Consider the following 27,017-nt stretch of genomic DNA (forward strand, 5'->3'; position numbering starts at 1 on the left):
CTGCCTAGAGGTGGGTCAGTCCAGGTTCGATCCCCTATCACTCAGCATTAAGGGAGTAAGACCAGAACCGGTGGGGCTCGTAGTCTGTGTCTGTATCCATGTCAGACTGTGGTATCTCAGTAGGCCATCACTATACATCCTGCATTAGTGCAAGCAGCCACACTCAGGTGTATGCACATCACTGTATGAGTGTAACATGAACATGACATTAAACCCCAGGGCCCACATTTCCGAAGCTCTCTTAGCTCTAAGATAGTAGTAAGTTAATGTTAATGTATGCCACTTATGACTATCATAGCGCTAAGAGAGCTTCGAAAATCTAGGCCCAGTTCATCACTTATAGACTGTTTGTTAAATTACATAGAGATATTTGTGACTATGAAGCAAGACTTCAAGCAATTTTGGAATGTATTTTACATAGAATGCTTTCTGGATACAACCAATAGTGTATTACAAACTTGCTATTTTTAGACTTCTATTTAACTGTCATGTATCTTGTGGATTTCCTTCAAATATTTACCAATGAATGCCAGGACCTTCAATTCAGTTTGGTCCGAGTGGTATTAAAGTTTTTGTTGCTCTGAGACATCGCATTACTGCGGAAGCTGTCTCTATCCCTGACATAGTAGATTAGCAATAACTGAATTGATTTTCTATATCACCATTATCTGTTGATGATATATTGCACCTCCTGGAATCCATGGGAGAGAAGGATGTTCAGCTAATTTGCATCCAACTTGTGTTCCGTCTATGAGACTGGAACCAGGCGAGAAGTAATCCAACCTCGGCTGCATTACGCTATGAAATATGTAACTTGATAAACCTGATACAGTATACAGTACAGAACATCTGATCCTTGTATCCTCCACTCATGGCCTCTGGAACTCTACATAGATCCAACAAGGGAAATGACGAGGAAGGCCTGGTCTTTCTCATAGTCCCTAAACAGCATTATTTTCCCTTCTACCAGCCCTTTCTGCCATGCTCAAGCCGTAAATGGAGCAAGTCTAGATTTCCTCAGGTTCTACCTTCTCACTGGGGCTCCTTTTCAGTATAAATCAGGGCTCCAGATAAGGGTCGTATCGGCGTATGTACGGATACAAAATAAGCACGATACGGTAGGAAATAATTTAGAAAACGTAGCAGATACCCACCACAGCAATGGTGTACGGTTTTAGAATCCTTTACAGACGTATTTATCTGAAAATGTATTGTTTTATTTATTATTGCAATGTTGTGGTGCATATATGAAACGAAACACAAGATTACTGATACTCCTTTAAATCCCATTCAGTACTCTAAATGTACGCTTAAGGTTTTCCAGTACTTCTGTATTGAAAAAATAAGGAGTACGTTCTCCTGATGTTGAAAAATTATCTGGAGCCCTGTAAATGGAATTGATGGTTTCCAGTAAACTTATATATATTAATAAACTAAGCATTAGTCTAAGGGATGACCAATCCTACAATGCTGCTGGCACAGTCTGCCTCCATGATTAACATTTATATAAACTCACAGATCTACTCCCAGCACACTCTCAAATATTAATTGAGGATTCATTTGTTCAGGCCATTGTTACACACATAGAAAGTGTGTCAGCTGTGCTTGTGTTATTTATCAGTTTTACATCATGTGAGATCACGAGAGCTGTATCAATATATGGTGTGAAATTGTAGGGTTTTTATAGTTGTTGTTTCACTCTGGACCTGTACCATGCACACCAAGACTTTGCCCCGGACCTCACCATGGGCCCCGAGAGTTTGATCTCTCTCCTTGATCTTGTCAGTGCTTGTAAATGTTGGGGTTGAGAGCACTTTTAAGTGAAGTTGAATCAACTGAACAACACTGGCTTGAGAATTTGTGTACATCTCATTATGTTCATCACAAATAGTATTTGCCGACACAATTAACACACAAAAAGTGAATGAACGAATGGGTGTGAAGTGTAGTGCTGCTGTAACATGAATGGTGAGTGACTGGTTTGATCTACATCTCGCCCTGTCTGCTTGTGGTTGGAGCAGGAAGAGATGGTGACGTGATCTAACAGTAACCGATGTGTTATTGTTTGCAGGTTTGCAGTTTGTTCCCTTCCGCACCATCCACAACAAGCCTGATCCATTCAGCACCATCAGAGCCAACTGCTGGATTGGTAATCTGCCGGTGGAGGTCAAGCTGACAAAACACGAGAAGCATGTGTCCAAGATGCTCAACCCTTACCTGTGAGTAGTTGACCCTTGGGATCCTGGTTTGGGATAGGTCAGCGAGTTGATATTGACCCTTGGGATTCTGGGTTAGGGTAGGTCCACTAGTTGATATTGACCCTTGGGATCCTGGGTTGGGACAGGTCAACTAGTTGATATTGACCCTTGGGATTCTGGGTTAGGACAGGTCCACTAGTTGATATGGACCCTTAGGATTCTGGGTTAGGAAAGGTCCACTAGTGGATATTGACCCTTGGGATCCTGGGTTGGGACAGGTCAACTATTTGATATTGACCCTTGGGATTCTGGGTTAGGATAGGTACACTAGTTGATATTGGCCCTTGGGATTCTGGGATGGGACAGGTCCACCAATTGATATTGGCCCTTGGGATTCTGGGATGGGACAGGTCCACCAATTGATATTGACCCTTGGGATTCTGGGTTAGGACAGGTCCACTAGTTGATATGGACCCTTGGGATTCTGGGTTAGGGTAGGTCCACTAGTTGATATTGACCCTTGGGATTCTGGGTTAGGATAGGTACACTAGTTGATATTGGCCCTTGGGATTCTGGGATGGGACAGGTCCACCAATTGATATTGGCCCTTGGGATTCTGGGATGGGACAGGTCCACCAATTGATATTGACCCTTGGGATTCTGGGTTGGGATAAGTCCACTAGTTGATATTGACCCTTGGGATTCTGGGATGGGACAGGTCCACTAGTTGATATGGACCCTTGGGATTCTGGGTTAGGGTAGGTCCACTAGTTGATATTGACCCTTGGGATCCTGGGTTGGGACAGGTCAACTAGTTGATATTGACCCTTGGGATTCTGGGTTAGGATAGGTACACTAGTTGATATTGGCCCTTGGGATTCTGGGATGGGACAGGTCCACCAATTGATATTGGCCCTTGGGATTCTGGGATGGGACAGGTCCACCAATTGATATTGACCCTTGGGATTCTTGGTTAGGACAGGTCAACTAGTTGATATTGACCCTTGGGATTCTGGGATGGGACAGGTCCACCAATTGATATTGGCCCTTGGGATTCTGGGATGGGACAGGTCCACCAATTGATATTGACCCTTGGGATTCTGGGTTAGGACAGGTCCACTAGTTGATATGGACCCTTGGGATTCTGGGTTAGGGTAGGTCCACTAGTTGATATTGACCCTTGGGATTCTGGGTTAGGATAGGTACACTAGTTGATATTGGCCCTTGGGATTCTGGGATGGGACAGGTCCACCAATTGATATTGGCCCCTTGGGATTCTGGGATGGGACAGGTCCACCAATTGATATTGACCCTTGGGATTCTGGGTTGGGATAAGTCCACTAGTTGATATTGACCCTTGGGATTCTGGGATGGGACAGGTCCACTAGTTGATATGGACCCTTGGGATTCTGGGTTAGGGTAGGTCCACTAGTTGATATTGACCCTTGGGATCCTGGGTTGGGACAGGTCAACTAGTTGATATTGACCCTGGGGATTCTGGGTTAGGATAGGTACACTAGTTGATATTGGCCCTTGGGATTCTGGGATGGGACAGGTCCACCAATTGATATTGGCCCTTGGGATTCTGGGATGGGACAGGTCCACCAATTGATATTGACCCTTGGGATTCTTGGTTAGGACAGGTCAACTAGTTGATATTGACCCTTGGGATTCTGGGATGGGACAGGTCCACCAATTGATATTGGCCCTTGGGATTCTGGGATGGGACAGGTCAACCAATTGATATTGGCCCTTAGGATTCTGGGATGGGACAGGTCCACCAATTGATATAGACCCCAGGGATTCTGGTTTAGGACAGGTCCACTAGTTGATATTGACCCTTGGGATTCTGGGTTGGGATAAGTCCACTAGTTGATATTGACCCTTGGGATTCTGGGTTAGGACAGGTCCACTAGTTGATCTAGACCCTTGGGATTTTGGTTTAGGAAAGGTCCACTAGTTGATACTGACCCTTGGGATTCTGGGTTAGGACAGGTCCACTAGTTGGTATAGACCCTTGGGATTCAGGGTTAGGAAAGGTCCACTAGGGGATATTGATCCTTGGGATTCTGGGTTAGGATAGGTCCACTAGTTGATAATGACCCTTGGGATTATGGGTTGGGACAGGTCCACTAGTTGATAATGACCCTTGGGATTCTGGGTTGGGATCAACTGATTGTTCAGAATCTGCTGATCATTTGTGTGAAGACAACTAATGTGATCATGTTTGGGCGTCTTTTCATTCTGTCATGTCAGACTATATAAACAGCAAAATATAACAAAATTCCTTTAAAAAATATCTACAGACATTTGCTGTGGAAACTTTGTACATCCTTCTTTAGTTTTCAGGGATGGAAATAACTTTAAAATTGCTAGTGTACTTTGGTACACTGTGGCACATGTAAAATCACTTGCACTGATAATTTTTCCACTTTTCCGGCCGTTTTCTTGTTGATTTTTTAAATAAACAACATAATTAACATTGGAAAGTCAACTGGACACCGGTACAGTGTGATATACAAATTTGCTTACCCCACAGAAAAAAACACTGGACTCGGACGTCGGGCAATGGGTTATTTCCACCCCTGGTTTTATGTTGTGAATGGCATCTTGTATGTCGTGTTTTGTCCTACCGGAAGAAACAGGATGTTAAATGAAATTCCTGTCAAAGCAGAATGCAAGACAGTTAAGTACTACCAGGTCCTGTGGCTTGTGAGATTACTTCCTGGTTTGGGCATGAAATCTTATCTTTTTCAGTATAGTGCTGATTTAAAACCAGAAATGGGTTCAGACCAAAAACAAGTTTCTTTTTTTTATGTATTATGCTAACACATTTGTTTTCTTGTAGTCAATTTTGTTCTTTGTTCTTCTCGTGGATCAATAGAGCTTGGTCCCTAACCCAGCAAGGTCCATCAGTTGATAGCAAAGTTGTGTCATGATTGATTCGCAAAGGAGTTCCTCACACTTCAGACTAAATCAATGTGTCAGTTCTGAATTTTCTTGGGAAGATATTCCAGATACAGGAGGCAAAGCATCAAAATTATTAAATAATATTATCAGGGTTACTTTGATGTAAAATTCCTGTGATAACCTTGCAATAAGAGGTAACAAGAAAACAAAACAAAAGTGTTGACAAATTTGAATCATTTTTTTCTTCTCCCCAATTCTCTGGAAATTCTAAATGGGAGTGGGTCCCTAACAGGTCATGCTTGTCCTGAGAGTGAACCAAATGGTCAGACTGTGCCTTGTCTGACTGAAGGTCAGGATACCCCAATCCATAGAGGTTTCTCATGATTTCAGTCACTGGTCTGCCAGGTCTGGATTCAACTATCTACAGGCGACTGTGGCTGGATTATGAAACAATCATCCACTCACTGCATACACTCATTTCTTCAGCATAGTTTCAGCCAGCAAGTGCCATAAAACAAACAAAATATTAGCCTGGCCTGATGTATAATTACAAAGATGCTGACCTTTGACCCTCCACCCTAGGTACACGATTGAGGTAAAGCATGGAGACTTTGAGTGGACGGTGAAGCGGAGATACAAACACTTCCGCCAACTGCACGACGCCCTAACGCTGTACCGGGCCAGATACAGACTGCCTATACCTAAGAAAGAGTAAGTTGTATACGTGTGGCGTCAACCTGCACTCATCTCTTGCTTTCTCTTGAAAAAACTCTACTCAGTATGTGGCATAAATGTGCTAAAAAGATAATTCATAATGTATTTTTTGCCCTAATTTATTCAGGTTTTAAGAAAACGGGTGTTATTGGCCTTCAAGAATAATGTTTTTATATGCATAAGGCAGCTGCAGTGTCTTCTGTTAAGAAGTCCTTTTCACTGGCATGAATAATGCATCATCATAAGATACATTTCTAATGACAAGGATTCATGGGAACATTTTATAGTCTTTAATCTTGTGACATTTGCAGTTTTTAGTGTTTCCACAAGTTCAGAATAGGAAACATCAATTTGACACATTGTCTTTATTGACTCAATTGTTTTTAGGGTTGGAATATGTACAATCCTGTTTTGAAATGTCCATTGTTTGTCTACTTCTCTGAGTTTGTCTGCTCCTACTGATCTCAAATGTGAAAAAGATGGAATAGGCTGTCTAAACCGGGACTGAATGGGGTCACCAATGAGACAGGGCTGTATGTCATTCACAGAAACAATCAGAGAAGAATGTAGCTTTGGAGAAAGCCCTTGTAGTTTCCTCATTATCACAGCAGAAGTCCGCGCCAGACTTTGCACATATAGTGGTATTCATGCTAGGAAGTCCGAGCCACACTTATAGAAGTGTTCATGCTAGGAAGTCCGAGCCAGACTTATAGAAGTATTCATGCTGGTGTCGGTGGTGGGGCTCTCACAGAGTTAGAGACAATGTAGGGTTTAATCAGGCAGAACTCCATTGTGTGTCATACATTCAGAGGTTCCGGTGTCATATAACATCACGCAATACCAAGTCTTCTGTTTGTCTAATGTTGTAGGTAAACTATAAACTCTGCAATATTTACTTTGTCATGTTCAGGATCTAACACACATGTTGCTGGAACATGCAAGTCGGTGATTTACAATGTGATTAGGTTGTCTGACAAAACATCCACTTGCACAGTTTGAGATCGATTGGGTCATTGGATGAAGAGATATTTACAAAAAAACGGGTCCACATGCATTTCATGCCAAACTATAGTAGAGGTGTTACTGACTGCTGTGGTTAATTACACTGTAACTAGTAGTCAGGTGTTCTACAATTTAAAATGTTCCAAGAATTCCTTTTGGATGAATGTTCATCATGAAATGCTCTATCATTAACAAATATCACTTAATATCTGTTGTGACTTGGTCCTGTAGTATATGTAATGGAGAAATCCCTAGAATCTGTTGATTCTGGAGCGAGAATCAGTGAGCCCCCAGTAGGTTCAAGATTGACTGCAAGAGCAGTTAAAACTGTGACGTCATCCTAATGGTTGTTTAATACCATGCCATGCCGCAGTAGACTCCAGCTAGTCATGCTGATGGCCAGCAACAATGGGATGCTGTTACACTCAGATGTATACTTATCCATCAAATATCTTCTCCTTCAACTTTAAAATCAATTTCTTGACTAAAGTGCTCTGGCTCATGAATTCCTGCGTGTATTGGACGAATGAAATCAGCTGACAATAGATGTACACAGCCTTCTCAGTTGAGACACCTCATATTAATAACCTCGTGCTGCGGCTCCCAAGGCCAGTGATGTGTGCTCAGTCTTCCTGTAATTGTGCATATTAAATCAGTGACTGAATTGTCCCTTGGTATCTGCATGAATAAAAATAAATAATTCAGAAGTGTAAAATATTCCTGTAAGAGACAATAAACATATACTGATGGATAAAAGTAAAGGAACAAGTCTTGTTTAAAGCTTAACTATGCTACTGCTACAACCATGATTAAAAGGGATTGGCCGAACTGGGTCCAGCTGCAGGGAGAGTACAAAATAGGGACTGGTTGAACTGGGAAGGATTGAACTAGGGGTAGACTAAGCTAGGAGTTGGTTCAAGTACCTTAGGTGTTGGTTAAACTTTGGGTAGATTGAACCAGGGTGGATTGAACTAGGGGTAGACTAAGCTAGGAGTTGGTTCAAGTACCTTAGGTCTTGGTTAAACTTTGGGTAGATTGAACTGGGGTGGATTGAACTAGGGGTAGACTAAGCTAGGAGTTGGTTCAAGTACCTTAGGTGTTGGTTAAACTTTGGGTAGATTGAACCAGGGTGGATTGAACTAGGGCTAGACTAAGCTAGGAGTTGGTTCAAGTACCTTAGGTGTTGGTTAAACTTTGGGTAGATTGAACCGGGGTGGATTGAACTAGGGCTAGACTAAGCTAGGAGTTGGTTCAAGTACCTTAGGTGTTGGTTAAACTTTGGGTAGATGGAACCGGGGTGGATTGAATTAGGGCTAGACTAAGCTAGGAGTTGGTTCAAGTACCTTAGGTGTTGGTTAAACTTTGGGTAGATTGAACCAGGGTGGATTGAACTAGGGCTAGACTAAGCTAGGAGTTGGTTCAAGTACCTTAGGTGTTGGTTAAACTTTGGGTAGATGGAACTGGGGTGGATTGAACTAGGGGTAGACTAAGCTACGAGTTGGTTCAAGTACCTTAGGTGTTGGTTAAACTTTGGGTAGATTGAACTGGGGTGGATTGAACTAGGGATAGACTAAGCTACGAGTTGGTTCAAGTACCTTAGGTGTTGGTTAAACTTTGGGTAGATGGAACTGGGGTGGATTGAACTAGGGGTAGACTAAGCTAGGAGTTGGTTCAAGTACCTTAGGTGTTGGTTAAACTTTGGGTAGATTGAACTGGGGTGGATTGAACTAGGGGAGACTAAGCTAGGAGTTGGTTCAAGTACCTTAGGTGTTGGTTAAACTTTGGGTAGATTGAACTAGGGGTAGACTAAGCTAGGAGTTGGTTCAAGTACCTTAGGTGTTGGTTAAACTTTGGGTAGGGCTGACATAGGGCTGGCTGAATTTTTGGTTGGTTAAACAATGGGTGGATTAAACTGGTTGGTTGAAGTTTGGGTTGACAATTAGGGTTGGATTTAACAAGGGGTTAGCCAAACTAGGGATTGGTTGAAATATTGGTGAATTGAACTTGCGGTTGGTTGAACTAGGGATGAATTGAATGGGAGGTTAGATGAAATGGGAATGTTTGGACTAGTATAGAGGTTGATTGAGATAGAGATGGTTAAATTGGAGATTGGTAGACCAGGGCTGGTTGAAGCAGGGGAAGGATGAACAAGGTGAACTAGGGATTGGTAAAAGTAGGAGTGAGTGAGTGAGTTTAGTTTTACGCCGCACTCAGCAGTATTCCAGCTATATGGCGGCGGTCTGTAAATAATCGAGTCTGGACCAGACAATCCAGTGATCAACAGAATGAGCATCGATCTGCGCAATTGGGACCCGATGATGTGTCAGCCAAGTCAGCGAGCCTGACCACCCGATCCCGTTAGTTGCCTTTTACGACAAGCATAGTCGCCTTTTATGACAAGAATGGGTTGCTGAAGACCTATTCTACCCCGGATCTTCACGGGGCGGTAAAAGTAGGAGAACATCAGAATAGGAGCAGGCTGAGCTTGGCAATTGTCAGAATAGCAATTGGTTTAACATTGGGTGATCACAGAAGGGGTTGGTTGGACTAGGGGCTAGTCACAATAAGGGACTAGTCAAGCTAGTCAGAATGGGTCAGTATAGAGGAAGATTGGGCCTTGGAAGAGTGAAGCATCGCTTTCTTAAACCACTGACTATATATATATATATAGCATGAAACTCTGAGTAACAAACATGAAATAATCCAGTGTACTAAACATACATACATACATACATACATACATACTAGGGGTGTCGGGGGCGGTGGGGTAGCCTAGTGGTTAAAGCGTTGGCTCGTCACGCCGAAGACCCGGGTTCGAATCCCCACATGGGCACAATTTGTGAAGCCCATTTCTGGTGTCCCCCGCCGTGATGTTGCTGGAATATTGCTGAAAGCGGCGTAAAACCAAATTCAGTCAGTCAGTACTAGGGGTGTCGCGATACGCGAATGTATCGATGCATTGATACATTTTTACTGACGATACGATACGCGATACATGCTTGCGTGTATCGATTCCTATTTTAAAACTTTATCGATTCAAATTTGTATATATCCATCTCCTTGAAAGTCTTGATAGTATAATTATACGAGACCGCTCCGATAAATAGATGTAGCTAGCTTTACTGAAAAAATAGGTTGGAAACTAACAGCTTTTGTGATTGGCTAGACTATTTTGATGGACCAATCAGCGAGCGCGTACGTTGTCGGTAAGGTAATGCTATGAAAAGGCGCGAAAATTATGTATCGTGATACGTATCGTATCGTGACCTTAAAATCGTGATACGTATCGTATCGTGACATTGTGTATCGTGACACCCCTAATACATACATACATACATACATACATACATACATACATACATACATACATACATACATACATACATACATACATACATACATACATACATACATACATACATACATACATACATATATATATATATTAGTGAGCATCATCAGCTTCCATGACTACAGGTCATGACTGTGTTGTTCAGATGAAGCATCCATAGCCATGTTATAACCAAGGATGTGGCGCTCACAGTGAGGTACAGACAAGGATTTGGTGGTGCACGTCTCTATTTCTATGCCTTGTTTTCCTTTATAATCACAAGTCACCAAAATATCCTTTTAGTTTATATATAATCCCTTGACAATCTGTGATAGTTATTCTATCAGGTAAGAAAACATTCTATTCCAGATTGGATTATATAAATGTTGGATATATAGCAAGATATTGATGCCTTTAAAATGTTGACTTGATATGATTAAGATAATGAGTGTGTTTACCAACTACTGAAGGTGGTTGTGAGTTACATCTGCTGCTGATGCTCTGCTTCCAGATATGTCGGATCGTGGACTCCCTTGCTCAGGTTCTTTGGCCTTTATTGATTTCTATAAATCACTTTTATTACTCATATATTTTCTTGTGACATATACCGCTACGAGATGCTATTGTGTGGCAGATAGAGTACAAATAATAGCTGCAATTATTCTGTATTCAGTTATGTGTCTGTTTAAAGGTCAACATATCCCTGCATGCTCTATGCTTTCATATGGAAGTGTTGCTAGACTCTTAGATATTACATATGGTATTGTATTTTTATATATTCCATAGTGTAATGAATATTTAGAATGCATGATTAGCTTGTGTTTTTACAGTGACCTGTCTCATATGTTTTTATTCAGACAACTTGGTATAATAATGAATAGTTTGAATGTTTATATAAAACAGAACCAAAACTCTTTCTGGGGTAGAGTTACATATAAAATATGGGTGTGGGGTCACCTGATAGAGGGTGTGGGGGGTCCCCTCACTATTTGATAGGAGGGTGTGCCCGGGGCACCTGCTAGTTTGATGGGTGGGTGTGCCAGGGGCACCTGCTAGTTTGATGGGTGGGTATGCCCGGGGCACCTGCTAGTTTGATAGGAGGGTGTGCCTGAGCACCTGCTAGTTTGATGGGTGGGTGTGCCAGGGGCACCTGCTAGTTTGATGGGTGGGTGTGCCCAGGGCACCTGCTAGTTTGATGGGTGGGTGTGCCCAGGGCACCTGCTAGTTTGATGGGTGGGTGTGCCCGGGGCACCTGCTAGTTTGATGGGTGGGTGTGCCCGGGGCACCTGCTAGTTTGATGGGTGGGTGTGCCAGGGTCACCTGCTAGTTTGATCGGTGGGTGTGCCCAGGGCACCTGCTAGTTTGATGGGTGGGTGTGCCCGGGCACCTGCTAGTTTGATGGGTGGTGTGCCCAGGGCACCTGCTAGTTTGATCGTTTGATGGGTGGGTGTGCCTGGGGCACCTGCTAGTTTGATGGGCTAGTTGGGTGGGTGCCTGGGGCACCTGCTAGTTTGATGGGTGGGTGTGCCCAGGGCACCTGCTAGTTTGATGGGTGGGTGTGCCCAGGGGCACCTGCTAGTTTGATGGGTGGGTGTGCCCGGGGCACCTGCTAGTTTGATGGGTGGGTGTGCCAGGGTCACCTGCTGAGTTTGATTGATGGTGGGTGTGCCCAGGGCACCTGCTAGTTTGATGGGTGGGTGTGCCGGTGGGGGCACCTGCTAGTTTGATGGGTGGGTGTGCCCAGGGCACCTGCTAGTTTGATCGGGTGGGTGCCCGGGCACCTGCTAGTTTAATGGGTGGGTGTGCCTGGGGCACCTGCTAGTTTGATGGGTGGGTGTGCCAGGGGCACCTGCTAGTTTGATGGGTGGGTGTGCCCAGGGCACCTGCTAGTTTGATGGGAAGGTGTGCTCGGGGCACCTGCTAGTTTGATGGGTGGGTGTGCCAGGGGCACCTGCTAGTTTAATGGGTGGGTGTGCCCAGGGCACCTGCTAGTTTGATGGGTGGGTGTGGGGTCCCTTCACTGTCTGATAGCATCACAAGTGACGATGTTAACCGATGGAAGGATGATTTGCTGCATTTTCAGCAGGGACATGTCATAGAGTGAAGGTGATTGTTCAGGTTGTTTAAATGTTTATAAACAAGACAAGTGTAACCATTTTTCACTAGTTCCCAGACCTGTGCAGCTAGTAAAAAATGTTTACTGTGTTGAAACTTTCAGATTTATTCAGTTCAAATTCGTAGCAATATTGAAGCATTGACATCTGGTTCAGAATTGCAGCCTTCCATTGCTGTTGGTCATTTAGAACTACCATCAAAGATGTTAGTTGTCTTCAGCACAGTTTTACAGTTTAATGCTTAGTAACAGGACTGGCGGGAATTTTAAAGGCTGTAGCAATGGTTTCGAAAGTATTGCTTATGGCCTAATTGTGGGCTATATCGAACCTCTAGTGTTGACATCATCAGATCATTATGTCTTCATATCCCTGTTAACTGGAGGAAAATCACATACAACACTCCTAACCAATGGGAATGACCAATTAGACCTGTACAAACATGGATTATAACACTCAACTGGTGGAATGACCAATTAGACCTGTACAAACATGGATTATAACACTCAACTGGTTGAATGACCAGTTAGACCTGTACAAACATGGGTTATAACACTCAACTGGTGGAATGACCATGAGACCTGTACAAACATGGGTTATAACACTCAACTGGTGGAATGACCAATTAGACCTGTACAAACATGGCTTATAACACTCAACTGGTGGAATGACCAATGAGACCTGTACAAACATTGGTTATAACACTCAACTGGTGGAATGACCATTGAGACCTGTACAAACATGGATTATAACACTCAACTGGTTGAATGACCAGTTAGACCTGTACAAACATGGGTTATAACACTCAACTGGTGGAATGACCATGAGACCTGTACAAACATGGGTTATAACACTCAACTGGTGGAATGACCAATTAGACCTGTACAAACATGGATTATAACACTCAACTGGTGGAATGACCAATTAGACCTGTACAAACATGGATTATAACACTCAACTGGTGGAATGACCAATTAGACCTGTACAAACATGGATTATAACACTCAACTGGTGGAATACCAATTAGACCTGTACAAACATGGATTATAACACTCAACTGGTGGAATGACCAATTAGACCTGTACAAACATGGATTATAACACTCAACTGGTTGAATGACCAATTAGACCTGTACAAACATGGGTTATAACACTCAACTGGTTGAATGACCAATTAGACCTGTACAAACATGGGTTATAACACTCAACTGGTGGAATGACCAATTAGACCTGTACAAACATGGATTATAACACTCAACTGGTGGAATGACCAATTAGACCTGTACAAACATGGCTTATAACACTCAACTGGTTGAATGACCAATTAGACCTGTACAAACATGGGTTATAACACTCAACTGGTGGAATGACCATGAGACCTGTACAAACATGGATTATAACACTCAACTGGTGGAATGACCAATTAGACCTGTACAAACATGGCTTATAACTCTCAACTGGTTGAATGACCAATTAGACCTGTACAAACATGGGTTATAAAACTCAACTGGTGGAATGACCATGAGACCTGTACAAACATGGATTATAACACTCAACTGGTGGAATGACCAGTTAGACCTGTACAAACATGGGTTATAACACTCAACTGGTGGAATGACCAATTAGACCTGTACAAACATGGATTATAACACTCAACTGGTGGAATGACCATGAGACCTGTACAAACATTGGTTATAACACTCAACTGGTGGAATGACCAATTAGACCTGTACAAACATGGGTTATAACACTCAACTGGTGGAATGGCTTATTTACCTGGACAGTCATGGAATATTACACTTATTCAAATAATAGTACTTGCTTTGTGAATATTTGATAATGACCATATCAGCTGTACAAACCTGTAATGTTACACACTGTTTGAGCTAATGTGCCAGTTTCATTGTCCAGTGTCATTTTAGCTTCTTTGAGTTTCCTTTTAGAAGTTGGGAAGTACAATATTAACAAAATATTTAGAGTGCTTTATTCTTTTGTGCCATCTTGAAAAAGTGTGGTCCAAAGAATCTGCTGTCTAATACATCAACACCTGCCATGAACAATACCCAAATCTGTATATAGTGATTCATTTGGCGAAACCAAACTCAGTAGTCAGTTACTGTATTTGTGCCACTTATAGTGTAAGGAGAGACATTTACCTTCTGCTACTGTTGCTCGGTACATGCGTGTTGCCAAGCTGCCAATATCAGTTACCTTACTCAACTTTACCACCTATACTAGGTGAGCGGTTGTTTATAATCTGCACCTGTAATCTTACCTGCAACTCGTTAACTACCGTTAGCTAATGCAATCAGACCGAGGACCCTACACATGTTGAGACCTGGTTGACCTGGTAACGATATCAACCCACCCTCGTCAAACCTGACAATCGTACCCTCCATTAATTAGCTGGAACTAGTGAAGAAAAACAAGACAGAAGATTTGTTTGAGTGGCATTCTAGAAGTTAGTGGTATAGAGATGACAAGACTTTATTGATGACCAACTTCTTTATTTTAACAATGGCGACATTTCAGTCTAGATCCTTATACCGTTTTCAAGCATCCAAAAACAAGCATGCATGAAAACGGTATAAGGATCTATACCGAAACGTCACCATTGTCAAAACAAAGAAGTTGGTCATCAATAAAGTTTTGTAATCTCAACAAGAAATAAGGTTGTACAGAGATTCTTGTGCAATCTTTGAATATGAGAATATTGAAAGATTTAACAGGCAGAATGGTTTGGGGGTGGGGGGTGTATTATCCCAATATTGGTAAGCTCTACTTGTATCACTGTATAAAGTTCAGTATCCATGGCAGAGGAAATAAATATGGTTTTAGTTTCAGTGTCATTTGTACTAAAACAGGGAAATATATTTGAATGTTGGTTATTTTAAAAATATTGTATTTGTTGTAAATATATATCAATCTTTCAGTTTCATATTTTGTCATGATATTGATCAGGGTGAAGTTTTCATTATCTGTGACATTGTTTGATGATCAATTCCCATTAAGCAACTTTTATTTATCTCAGGCCGTTTTTCTTCTCTTTTATCAATTTACTTTTACACTTCCTGCTTGCCATCTATTCATCTTTACATTACTTGTCAGACAAACTTGATATTTGACACCCTACACTTATCCCAGATTGGTCAGACTGCCTCTGTGGTGAAGTAGTCAGAATGTCTGGCTGGAGAGTGCCCCATCCCCACCCCATCTCCCTTACACCCACTTACCACCCTGCCACATTTTCCACCCACCCCAACCACAACCCCACTCCATCTCCACAGTAAGGCTTGACCAGAAGCTAGGTGGGTTTGATATATATGTATGTCATGTACCATTTGGAAATAGTATCAGCAGCCTTGCTCTGATGCATCACCACGACACCTGTGTCGTCCACGTGGCACCATCTTGTGATGGAGTAGAGGACTTCATGAATATTCCGACATGACCAAGTTCTGTTTGAATGTGTTGGTCAGGGTGGTGAGGCTTCTATAACATTAGATACAATCCATGATATATTACCATGGTAACCACTGTCACCACATATGTAGGTCACACTTCAAAGTTTGATTCCATTATCATCTAATATCACCAGTGCTAATCTAGCAGACAAAACAAGCTATCCCAAACTATACTGGACAAAATAACTTAGGGATATTTATGTTTTTATAATTGATACTTTATCAGTGTGTCAATGAATAAATAAATCATTATTCATAATTTCAAAATTTACATATATCCCTAACTATTTTTGTCCAGTATATGTTCATCAAGCTTGATACTGACGTGGTTCCAGGGGGTCAAACCTGACTCACTCACTCACTCACTCACTCACTCACTGCTGAACTGGCAGACAAAACTATCTACCGCAAAACACTGCTTGCACACTGGCAGATACAACACTGACATGGTTTACAGAGGAATTATTAAACACAACTCACTTCGTACATCATCACAGGTGACAGGATTCCTGCACAGTCTGAAAATGAGAGGAAATGTGTCCGTGAACTCTCTTACAAATAACGATTAAAATAAGAAAGTTTAAATTGATATATTAAATATAAGAATACTTAATATTCTACAAAAGATTTTCATCTCAAATCAAATTAATATTTTTCCCAAAGACAATGAATGTTGTTTGTTGTTTGGCCATGACTCAACTTACACAGAGCTACAATCCCACTTGCAGGTATCGAGAAAGACGCAAGACTATGAAACAGGACCACCGCGTCAGCGTCCGCTTCCCCCTCAGACCTGACTACCTCGTCAGTGAAAACAACATCCAAGACCGCATGGTAACGTTACAGCATCCAACTCATGGAGTGAAAGAAGGGAATGCTTGTATAATGTTTCATGTCTGAAAGATTTCAAATGTGCGTAAATAATGACAGCACAGAGGTCACTTGCAATCATGGTCCTCTGATCCCTTGCAGAAAAGTTCTTCAGATTTCTTTATAATTTTCACATTTGAAATTCTTGGGGACATCTCATTAAGTGATAAATTGATACTCATGCTGTTGTCGTCAATGACCTGAGATGTGCCATCGACTCGGGGAATGTTGCTCTGCTCGTTCTCTTGGACTTGAGCGCGGCTTTCGACACCATCGACCACCAAAGACTGCTGCAGCGACTTCAGGACGATTTTGGTGTCCAAGGATCTGCACTGAATTGGTTTAGCTCCTATCTGTCTCAGAGATCACAGTGTGTGTACATTGATGGACAGTTCTCAGATTCAGTACATCTAAACTGCGGTGTGCCTCAAGGTTCAGTATTGGGCCCGATATTATTCACTCTTTATACCAAGGAATTGGGTCAAGTCATCGACCAGCACAAGCTGCCAAGACACCTCTACGCTGATGATACGCAGCTCATTAAAATATTTCGACCAATAGCATCCATAGCAGAAGCAGCCTCTGCCGATGTTACCAACTGCTGTACACAGATAAAAGAATGGATGAACATCAATAAACTCAAGCTTAATGACGACAAGACGGAGTGCATGCTAATAGGCCCATCTGCAAGATGTACCCAGTCAGGTCTCACCGTAGTTCAGATCGGAAGCTCAAGTATTGATGTCACTCGTTCTGTGAAGAACTTGGGTGTTGTTTTGGACTCAGAACTGTCCATGAAGCAACATGTCAGCCACATCTCCCGAGTTTGCTCTTTCCAACTGAGGAATATCAGCAACATCAGAAAGTACCTGACCAAAGAATCACTTATCATCCTGATTCTCACCCTGGTAACATCTAGGATTGATTACTGTAACAGCCTCCTTGCCGGTGCACCCAAGTCTGTTACCAACAAACTACAGCACATCCAGAATACAGCTGCTCGGATAGTCTCCAGCTGCAGGAAGTACGACCATATCACCCCCCCATCTTACATGACTTACACTGGCTGCCCATCCGACAGAGAATCAGCTATAAGATCTTGTGTCATGTGTATCGATGCCTGTCTGAAGATGCTCCACAATATCTGTGTGATTTGATCACAGAGTACAAACCAGCTCGATCACTGCGGTCAGAAAACAAGCTCCTGTTGCAAGTTCCATCTGTCAAATCTGTGAACTATGGACAACGTTCCTTTGCTTTCAGTGCAGCAAAGGAATGGAACGATCTCCCAGTCAATCTCAGACAGTCTTCATCTCTTGCCTCCTTCCAATCCGAGCTAAAGACTTACTTATTTAATAGTGCCTTTCTAGAATTACTCTTAATACCCACATATATGTGCGCTTAGAGCATGCATTGTGCATGGATTAATGCGCTATATAAATTCACTATTATTATTATTATTATTGATCACTGTATTGTCTTGTCCAGATTCAGATATTTACAGATCGCCACCATATTGATGAAAAGTTGCTGAGTGCGGCGACAAACAAACATTAAGTGATAATTGTTAAAAATGTAAATCTAGCAGAAAGACAAATCTGGTATCTTTGGGTCATCCAAAATAAACTGTAATAAATAGGCTGCATCTACTGCATGCCATTCTGTTTTTGTGTGTTGATTTTTCAATAAAACAGATGAAATCAGGCCATAGATGACTGTTTCCTGATTGGCTGATGAAAGACTTGGAGTTATATTCCATTGAGGGTGGTGGGCTAGCCAAGTGGTTAAGGCGTTCACTCTTCACACGGAAGACCCGGGTTCGATTCCCCACATGGCTACATTGTGTGAACCCTTTTCTGGTATCCCCCGCCATGATATTGCTGGAATATTGCAAAAGCGGCGTAAAACCTAACTCACTCACTCTATTCCATTAATACACTGAATGATGTCACTGACGTCGACAATATTGGCAGAAGTACTACTGTCAGTCCATTGGTGTGCCAGGAGTCATGACTGACACCGGGGGTGATTACCAAAGTGTAATATTGTAATAAATCCCCAAAACCTGAGAGAGAGCTGACACCTGATTGGCTGGAAGCAACCCTGCATTGTTTGTTGATTTTTTTCAGGGTTTACCTGACCTGACCTGTTTAGGGTTTGTAAGGTATGTCAGGAGAGGTAACGGATGGGAGCAAACAAATTTGATATTACATTGCTCATGTTGATGGAGTTGCTGTAACTGTCTGTCCTGCTGTTCCAGACCCAGCTGGAGAAGTACCTGTGCAGCCTCCTCAAGTGCAAGTCGTTCAAGAACCACTCCGAGACTGTGAGTACCATCACAGACATTCACGCTCACAACAACATACATGCAGCAGGAAAAAATGTTTTTAATCTGTCCTAGCCTGACATGATTTGTGTTAGAGATAAAAGCAGTAATTCATACTATTCTAAGAATCATGGCTTTTAGTATAAACTTGGCTGAGTTGTGCTCCTGGGTGCTGATTGAAACCTACTAACACAAAAGATCTTTATATATACAGACTTATTATTTTTCCTTATCCTGACTCATGCTCTTTTGCTTGTCTTCTTCTTCTTGCGAACATAGTGGAAACACTTGTATCTCCTTAATTGAAGCTCCCTTCAATGTAAAATCACTAATTAGTACTCACCACGAGTTGCTCCCCTTTAATCCCTTTTGGCGGGAAAGGTGTCGCCACCCTACACCTCGTGCTTCACTCTCTCCTTCTTCGCCCAGTGAGCAGGATGTGAGAGCGCCTGTGTCTCCTTACACAACATATCCTTTGATATTTCTTAGTTTATTACCTCTTATAGTTTACTATAAAGGTATAGCTAGTATCCTTCAGTAATTTGTATTGGTTATTTATCGTATTTCTACTGTTTATTCACGGTTATTCGTGATTGTTCAGCTAGTATTACGTTGATGAAAATCTGTACTATTTGTAGATTACGTTTTTCTGCCTCAGATCCGCATGTAATATGCCCTAGTTGTTCTACGCCGTGTGCGTTTGATTCACGTTGCAGTTATTGCATTAATTTATCTAATTCTGCATTTAATAAATATTATCTTTGCGTCTTAAGACGTGCTGCAGATAGGTCACGCAAACAAGGGCTAAATATGGCTGATACTCCAGATACTCCATCTAGTCAGCTGCTGGCGATCGACCCCCTACCGTCTGGTGTTCTGCTAGAGACCCCATCGGAAGAGGGACGTGGGACGCAGTCCGTCACCTCTAAGAAGCGACCGGCCTCCCCAGACATAACGTCATCGCAGCTAAAGTCCAAGTGGCCTCGACGTCTTCTCAACGCAGACTTCGTACCCCCAGGGCAGCGTCGACATCCAAAGGGAAGTCTACGAAGACAGCGAGAACCTTCTCAGCCGAGATCGTTCCAGCCGAAGAAATGGGCCTCTACGATGACCAGCCGATTATCATCCCCGACATACGGCACAAGAAGCGACCGGTGTCAGCGACAGTGACTTCAGCACAGATCTCCATGCAGCCTGATGCCTCTACACTGATGTCAGACGTTATTGCTGTGGACCCCATCATTAACACCGCAGAGAAGGCTCAGACGACATCGTCCCTGATGACCTGATGCAGCAAATTATGACGATGATGGAAGACCGATATAGACTGCAGAAGCAAGGACCGAGCCTTTGCGAAGGCTCCAACGTAGACAGCACCCCAGAGGCACCCCCTGTCAACGTAGCAGCCAGGACGATGTCACCTTCGCGAAGGAAGGCACGGACCACCTCCACGAAGGACCTAGATGTACAGCCTTCGCGAAGGCCTTCGCGAAGGCGGGATAGATCATCACCCTCGTCACTTTCATCCCAAGATGTGGACTCGGACCATCAGACATCACGAAAGCCTTCGCCAAGGTCTTATCGTAATTCCCCCGGACCGGACGCAGAGGAAGTTTCGCGAAGGCATTCGCGAAGGGCAGCTGAATCCAGATCATCATCATCTAGAAGGACATCGAGGGACTACACAAGAGCTTCGCGAAGCTATCAACGTTCTCCTCACAGGTCACCGAGAAGATCAACCCATAGACGTAGATCACCGAGACGATCTCCTCCTCGTTCATCACCACGTAGATCACCTTACAGGTCACCATACAGAGCTGCACAAGCATCGCCGGACGTAGAGACAGAAGCACGCAGTCCAGAGCAGCACCAACCTCTCATCAATGATGATGGTATAGAGGATGATGGAGGAGTTATTTCCCGATGCTGAGATACGGTATTGGATGGTCAATAACCTAGATCTCTCATCACCATCTAAAAAATGGCAATGTGGCGCAGACATATCTGATGAAAGAAGACGATGCAGATGCTATCACACTACCACCGATCGACCCGATTGCAGCAGTCCCACAGAATCTAGATGCAGCATTCCACAAAGCCACGAAAGTTCAGACACCACATCTACCAAACTTTCATGCCAAGAAGTTCTCCACGCATAACATGGACCCCTTCTTCAAAGCTCAAGACATCGATGAGAACTATAAGTTGATCAACGATGTCAAGTACAAGAATTACAAGATTGATGATCGCAAGTTAGTCCAGATAGAAACCATGACGAGACGTATGTTTTTTGGTTTAAATAGATCTAGAACGATCAATGAGACTCTTATCACCAGATTTCGTGATACGACTTCTGAGGATGATAGAATGATTTATTCTGCCTTACTTATGCAAAAGAAAGACCAGCAGTTCCTAACAGATCATCTTACATCTATTTCAGCAGCACTGACCTTAGCTCGTCGTCAAGGCCTCCTCGCTTCCTGCAACTGGGGTGAGAACTTTACAGCCCCACTGTATACAGCCCCGTGGTCTTCAACATCCATCTTTAACGGAGAAATAGACAAAGTTTCCCAAGGAAGTCACTAAGGATTCCAGAGAAGTCCTTATGATTAAATCGATGGACACACTAGCCAGCGTCATTCGACAGACTTCACAAAGATACTCAGGAAGATCTAAATTCACGGGCCTACAGAGAGCACGAGACAGGAAGATAGCCAGCTCTAGAGGAAAAGATTCTTTTCGTCGCCCATTCGGCAACTATAGAGGAGGATCAGGAAGAGGCAGGACACCCAGAGGTTCCCGCAACTATAAACGCTGAAAGACAGGTTCGGAACGACTGGAGTCTTCCACCCCCAGCCGTTCCAGTACAACCATCTCAAGTGGGTGGACGCCTCCAACTATACTGGGAAAACTGGGGAATGTTACAAGACCCTTATGTCTCCAACATTCTTCGTCACGGATTTCGTATCCCACTAAAGGCCAAGCCTCCGCTGACAGTCAACCCTCACAAGTTCGACTTACAGGCACAACAACTACCGAAGTTAAGAGAGGCTGTTACATCACTCCTAATAAAGCAGGCCATAGAAGTACTAGACCAAGACAACATAGAACCAGGTTTCTACTCCCCAGTTTTCCTAGTTCCCAAGAAAAACTCCAAGGAAAAATACAGACTCATCTACAACATGAGCTTTTTCAACAAGAACTGATACAAGACATGATACATTTACCTCAGTTACGGCAGTTGATTCGCCCCATGGACTACATGGGCAGTATCGATCTACAGGACGCTTACCTGCACATCCCGATACACTCCAAAGCCAGGAAATACCTACGGTTTACTTTAGACGGGCAACATTACCAGTGGAAAGTGCTCCCATTCGGAATATCATCAGCCCCCTGGCTTTTCACGAGGATAACGAAACCGATTATCACCTATCTTCATCATCAAGGGCTACGCAGTGCGTTTTACCTCGACGACGGGATACAAGTAGATCAAGATCCACAGCATCTCAAACTACAGTTAAACTACACCATAAAGCTACTAACACAGCTAGGATGGTTAGTAAACTTACTCAAGTCGGACCTAGTACCGTCACAAGACCTACAGTTCCTAGGCATTCGATTTATCACAAATCTCAACTGTATCGTCGTACCCGAAGACCGTTGGAGCAAGATCCAACAGACCATTCCACCAGCTCTACTCTCTCCGATACCACTTCGACAATGGCAGAGCCTCCTAGGTCTCCTCACATCAGCCCAAGACATGACAGTCAGAGGCAGGTTACAGTTACGTCCCTTACAGGTCTTCATCAATGCACATCTCGACGATTTACAGCCATTCAGTCTACCGAAACATCTCAGACCTCATCTACTATGGTGGACAAAGAAATCGAATGTCTGCGAAGGGATTTGTTTAGCAGAGCAGGAATTCAAAACCCATCTATATGTGGACGCGTCACTTCAAGGTTGGGGAGCTCATCTCGCCAACCAGACGACATCGGGATTATGGAACCAACAAGAAAGCAAACTCCATATAAACATCCTAGAGATGAAAGCTGTAATCAACGCCATTCTACATTGGAGCACATTTCTACAAAATGCGCACCTTATGATTCATACCGACAATTCCACAGTGGCGTTCTACGTGAACAAGCAAGGCTCAACGAGATCACTGAACCTTTTGAACTTAAGCTTTCAACTATTCGATCTAACCCACGATCTAAATCTACAGATCAGAGCAGTTCACATTCCGGGAGCCAGAAATGTACTAGCAGACGCGCTCTCTCGGCCTCATCTACCATCACCGACAGAATGGATGCTCAATACGGAAATATTTGCACAGATAATCAAGCCGTTAGCAGCGCCGCTAATAGATCTATTCGCCACAAGATTCAACAATCAGCTACCGACATTCGTGTCACCAATCCCAGATCCACAAGCTTGGGAAACGGACGCTCTAAGTATATCATGGGAAGGCCTCAACGCGTACGCGTTTCCGCCGCCAGCAATAATACCCCAAGTATTACAGAAAATCAAACAAACACAGAGTCTACAACTCACTTTGGTCGCGCCCTACTGGCCAGCCAGAGTATGGTTTCCCATTCTAATTCAAGAAATCGGTCAACCAGTATTAGAGCTACCCAAGCGCTCAAACCTGTTAATACATCCACACAGGAAACAGGTGCACGGTAACCCAGAAGTTTACCAACTTCACGTATGGACTGTATACAAATGTGTTTAAACAAGAGAGGATATTCTATCAGGGCGGCAAAACAAACATTTAAGAGGTTCGACGATATCAACATATCTTGCCGCGCTTAGCTCTGTGATCACTATGAGAACGGGTGTCAAGCTGACAAAATCTGGCCTTACTACGTGCTTTCCGATTGGAGGACCAAAAGCGGAAGTTCCACACCCCAGCTTGGGATCTGAATATAGTGTTACTACACCTCACTAGTGAGGCCTATGAACCTTTGGAATCGACAAACTTTGAATTTCTCTCACAGAAAACACTATTTCTACTATCTCTAGCCACGGCAGCAAGAATATCTGAAATTCACGCTCTGGATTACGAGAGAATACAGTTTGATGACAATCAAAACATAGCGCACCTGGGATTAAGATGGGATTTCATCGCCAAAAATCAACTACCAGGTCAACCAGACAGGTTATTCCATGTACCAGCGCTATCCTCGATTCTCGGATCACAAGATACACAAGACTTATCACTGTGTCCAGTCAGAGCTCTCAAAGTTTACTTACGTCGATCCAAAACAAGGCTTAAGATTTCTCAAAGATTATTCATCCCTTATCGCCAACGAATCAAACAGAAGTCTGCGTACTACCATATCTATTTGGATAAGGACTGTCATGCCAGCCTACAAGGCAGCAGGCTTGGACCCACCAACAGCATCAAATCTGCATGAGATTAGGGCACTGGCTTCCACCCTCGCCCTGCACGGTAACTGTTCTTTGAACACAATTATGGAAGGATGCTTTTGGAAATCGAACATGGTGTTTGCGAATCACTACCTGAGAGACATCACCACAGAAGATGTCTCTGGCATTCACCATTTCGGCCCTTTGGTCCTCGCTCAACAGCTGACAGTCCCTCGTAGGCGTTAAATATTATCATCACAAGTTTAATATGTATTATATACATAATTTAGCTAGCTTATAACTCTAAGGAGTTCTAGAGCTATGTATATATTTACCTTAGGTTATTCACCCCTAAGTATATATTGACATTATGTTTAGTTGTACAGCGACTCTATCAGAGTCACTTATATATATATATATAATATATGTAATGGTTTTTCAGTATATATCAATGTAATACCCATTTATGGCATTATATAACCATGGTTTATATACAGGAAATATCCTAAGTCAATGCCTTCATGAAGTTCCTATACCGGTTATTACAGTTATATTTATACAAAAATCACTAATTATAAATCCAAAGTATTCTATTACTCCTCCTCCGTTCCGTAGGATTCTACAAGCAAGAGCATGAGTCAGGATAAGGAAAATATGTAATTTTTTAGGGTAAAATTGATATTTTATACTTATCCTGACTCATGAGGTCAGCTCCTCCCATCCTCCCCACATAACACTTTGGATTTCCCCGTGAAATTCAAGTGTTGGGCTCACAAAATCAGGAGAGAGTGAAGCACGAGGTGTAGGGTGGCCACACCTTTCCGCCAAAAAAGGATTAAAGGGGAGCAGCTCGTGGTGAGTACTAATTAGTGATTTTACATTGAAGGAGCTTCAATTAAGGAGATACAAGTGTTTCCACCATGTTCTAAAGAAGAAGAAGACAAGCAAAAAAGAGCATGAGTCAGATAAGTATAAAATATCAATTTTACTCTAAAAATTACCTATTAATTCTAGTGTTTTATCCTGTTTACAAATTTTAAAAAGACTCATAAATTTAACAAGACAAGTTTATTTCAGAACGTAGAATGTTTTCCTAACAACAAGTCTTTCTATGTATTAAGGTGATCCACGACTAAGATACAGTTTCAATCTGCTGTTCAAAGATTTTGACAGGCTTTTCCTGACCCTGTTTAACCCAGTCTGCAGATGTGATTAGTTCCTCTCTGTTCCAGATGCGTTTCTTTGAAGTGAGTCCTCTGTCCTTCATCAACAAGCTTGGTCGCAAGGGGAAGGAGGGTTTGATCAAGAAGTGTTCCGGCGGGCGTAGGATTAACATTGGTTGTTGTGGTTGCCTCAGCAAAGTCCACCTGGCCGGGACTTGGAATAGATCATTCCATGATCCTGTCATTTTGAGTGAAAGAAATCAAATTTATGATTAAGATGTATTTAGATAAAATGCTTCCTTCCTCCTCAATATTGCCAACCTAAAAATTCTGTATTTGGTTATTACTACTAAAGACCATGGTGATTATCTGACAGATTTCATCAACTGTTCGGTTGAGTCCCATTCGGGATTTGAACCCAGACTCTTTTCTAAGTGGCATTGTGTATTCATAGCTTTCAGTCATGGGAGCAGTGACACTTTACACTTGTCAGAGGGGTACACAAAGAGTACATGATCTAGACTACCAGATGTCCGACTTCCATATTTGTAGAGGCTTAGTGGGTTAGATGGTTGACCTCGTGTCCTGGTGATTAGGTGCCTGACTCTGGGGGTGTGGGTTCGATATCCAGATGAGATTCAACCTAACAAAAGCACTAGAAAATGTACTTTACTGAGAAAGTGTGATCCCAGATATGACAGGTTACATTTGACCATTTCTAAACAGCATTATGTATTCATTAATCCGCCTAGTTGAGAGTTTTCTATGGTTGTTAAGATGCGTGTCTCACTCACTCACTCACTGTGTTTCAGGTGGCTTGTGATCAAGGACAATTTCGTGGCCTACATCCGACCTGAAGATGGCGCCGTCAGTGATGTCATGTTGATGGACTCAGAGTTCAACGTTCAGTGTGGGATGGCATCAACAGGTGCCCCGCATGGCGTTCTCATCTCGAATCTCAACAGGTACATACAGGTGTTATGCATTGGGAGTTAAGTTGTGTATCAATCTGTTTGTTCCCATCTAAACTACAGCATGAGTTCCTGTCTGTCCCCAGGAAGCTACTGATCAAGTGGTTGACGTCCGCAAAGCCCGGGTGGAAGGAGTGCCTGGAGGACCGGGCCTTTTTCCACAGCCCGTGATTAGCACCCAGGTGAACCGCTTCCAGTCCTACGCCCCTCTCAGGGAGGATTCCTATGCCAGATGGTAAGATGGTCTGGGATGTCACTGACAACTGTCAGATTGATTACAACTACAGATCGGACATGGATCTATCGTTAAAAATGTAAAATCATTAGCATTGGTAGCTTTTAAATCTGCATTTCCGGAAACATTCAGATCTGCCCTTTTGCCAAGGGCCATTAATGACAAGTCAAGAATCATTGATTATCATGTACATCAAATCCATGGAAGGTCCAACATGATTGATCTTCTAGCTCATTGCCGCTGAAGTTAGAGTGTACTTGCTGCAGTGCTTTTTATGCCATTCTGGTGTCATCTGATGATATAGCTGCAGTATGTAGACATGTCACCCCACACACACCTTCACT

At 42.9% G+C, this 27,017-nt stretch overlaps 1 protein-coding gene across 1 annotated transcript in view; it reads left to right on the plus strand.

The window, feature by feature from the left end:
- Positions 1–27,017, plus strand: part of LOC124273245 (phospholipase D1-like) — a 39,490-nt gene that overhangs the window by 457 nt on the left and 12,016 nt on the right. Inside the window, exons 2-9 of the mRNA XM_046708460.1 lie at positions 2,072–2,219; positions 5,691–5,819; positions 10,667–10,696; positions 16,458–16,563; positions 18,860–18,925; positions 25,537–25,692; positions 26,278–26,442; positions 26,525–26,673. Of these exons, the coding sequence (XP_046564416.1) occupies positions 2,072–2,219; positions 5,691–5,819; positions 10,667–10,696; positions 16,458–16,563; positions 18,860–18,925; positions 25,537–25,692; positions 26,278–26,442; positions 26,525–26,673 (949 nt within the window). The remainder of the gene's footprint in view (positions 1–2,071; positions 2,220–5,690; positions 5,820–10,666; positions 10,697–16,457; positions 16,564–18,859; positions 18,926–25,536; positions 25,693–26,277; positions 26,443–26,524; positions 26,674–27,017) is intronic.

The sequence above is a fragment of the Haliotis rubra genome, unplaced genomic scaffold (genome assembly GCF_003918875.1).
Source record: "Haliotis rubra isolate DU_JTF1 unplaced genomic scaffold, ASM391887v1 Scf1786, whole genome shotgun sequence".
NCBI classification, from domain to species: Eukaryota; Metazoa; Mollusca; class Gastropoda; order Lepetellida; family Haliotidae; genus Haliotis; species Haliotis rubra.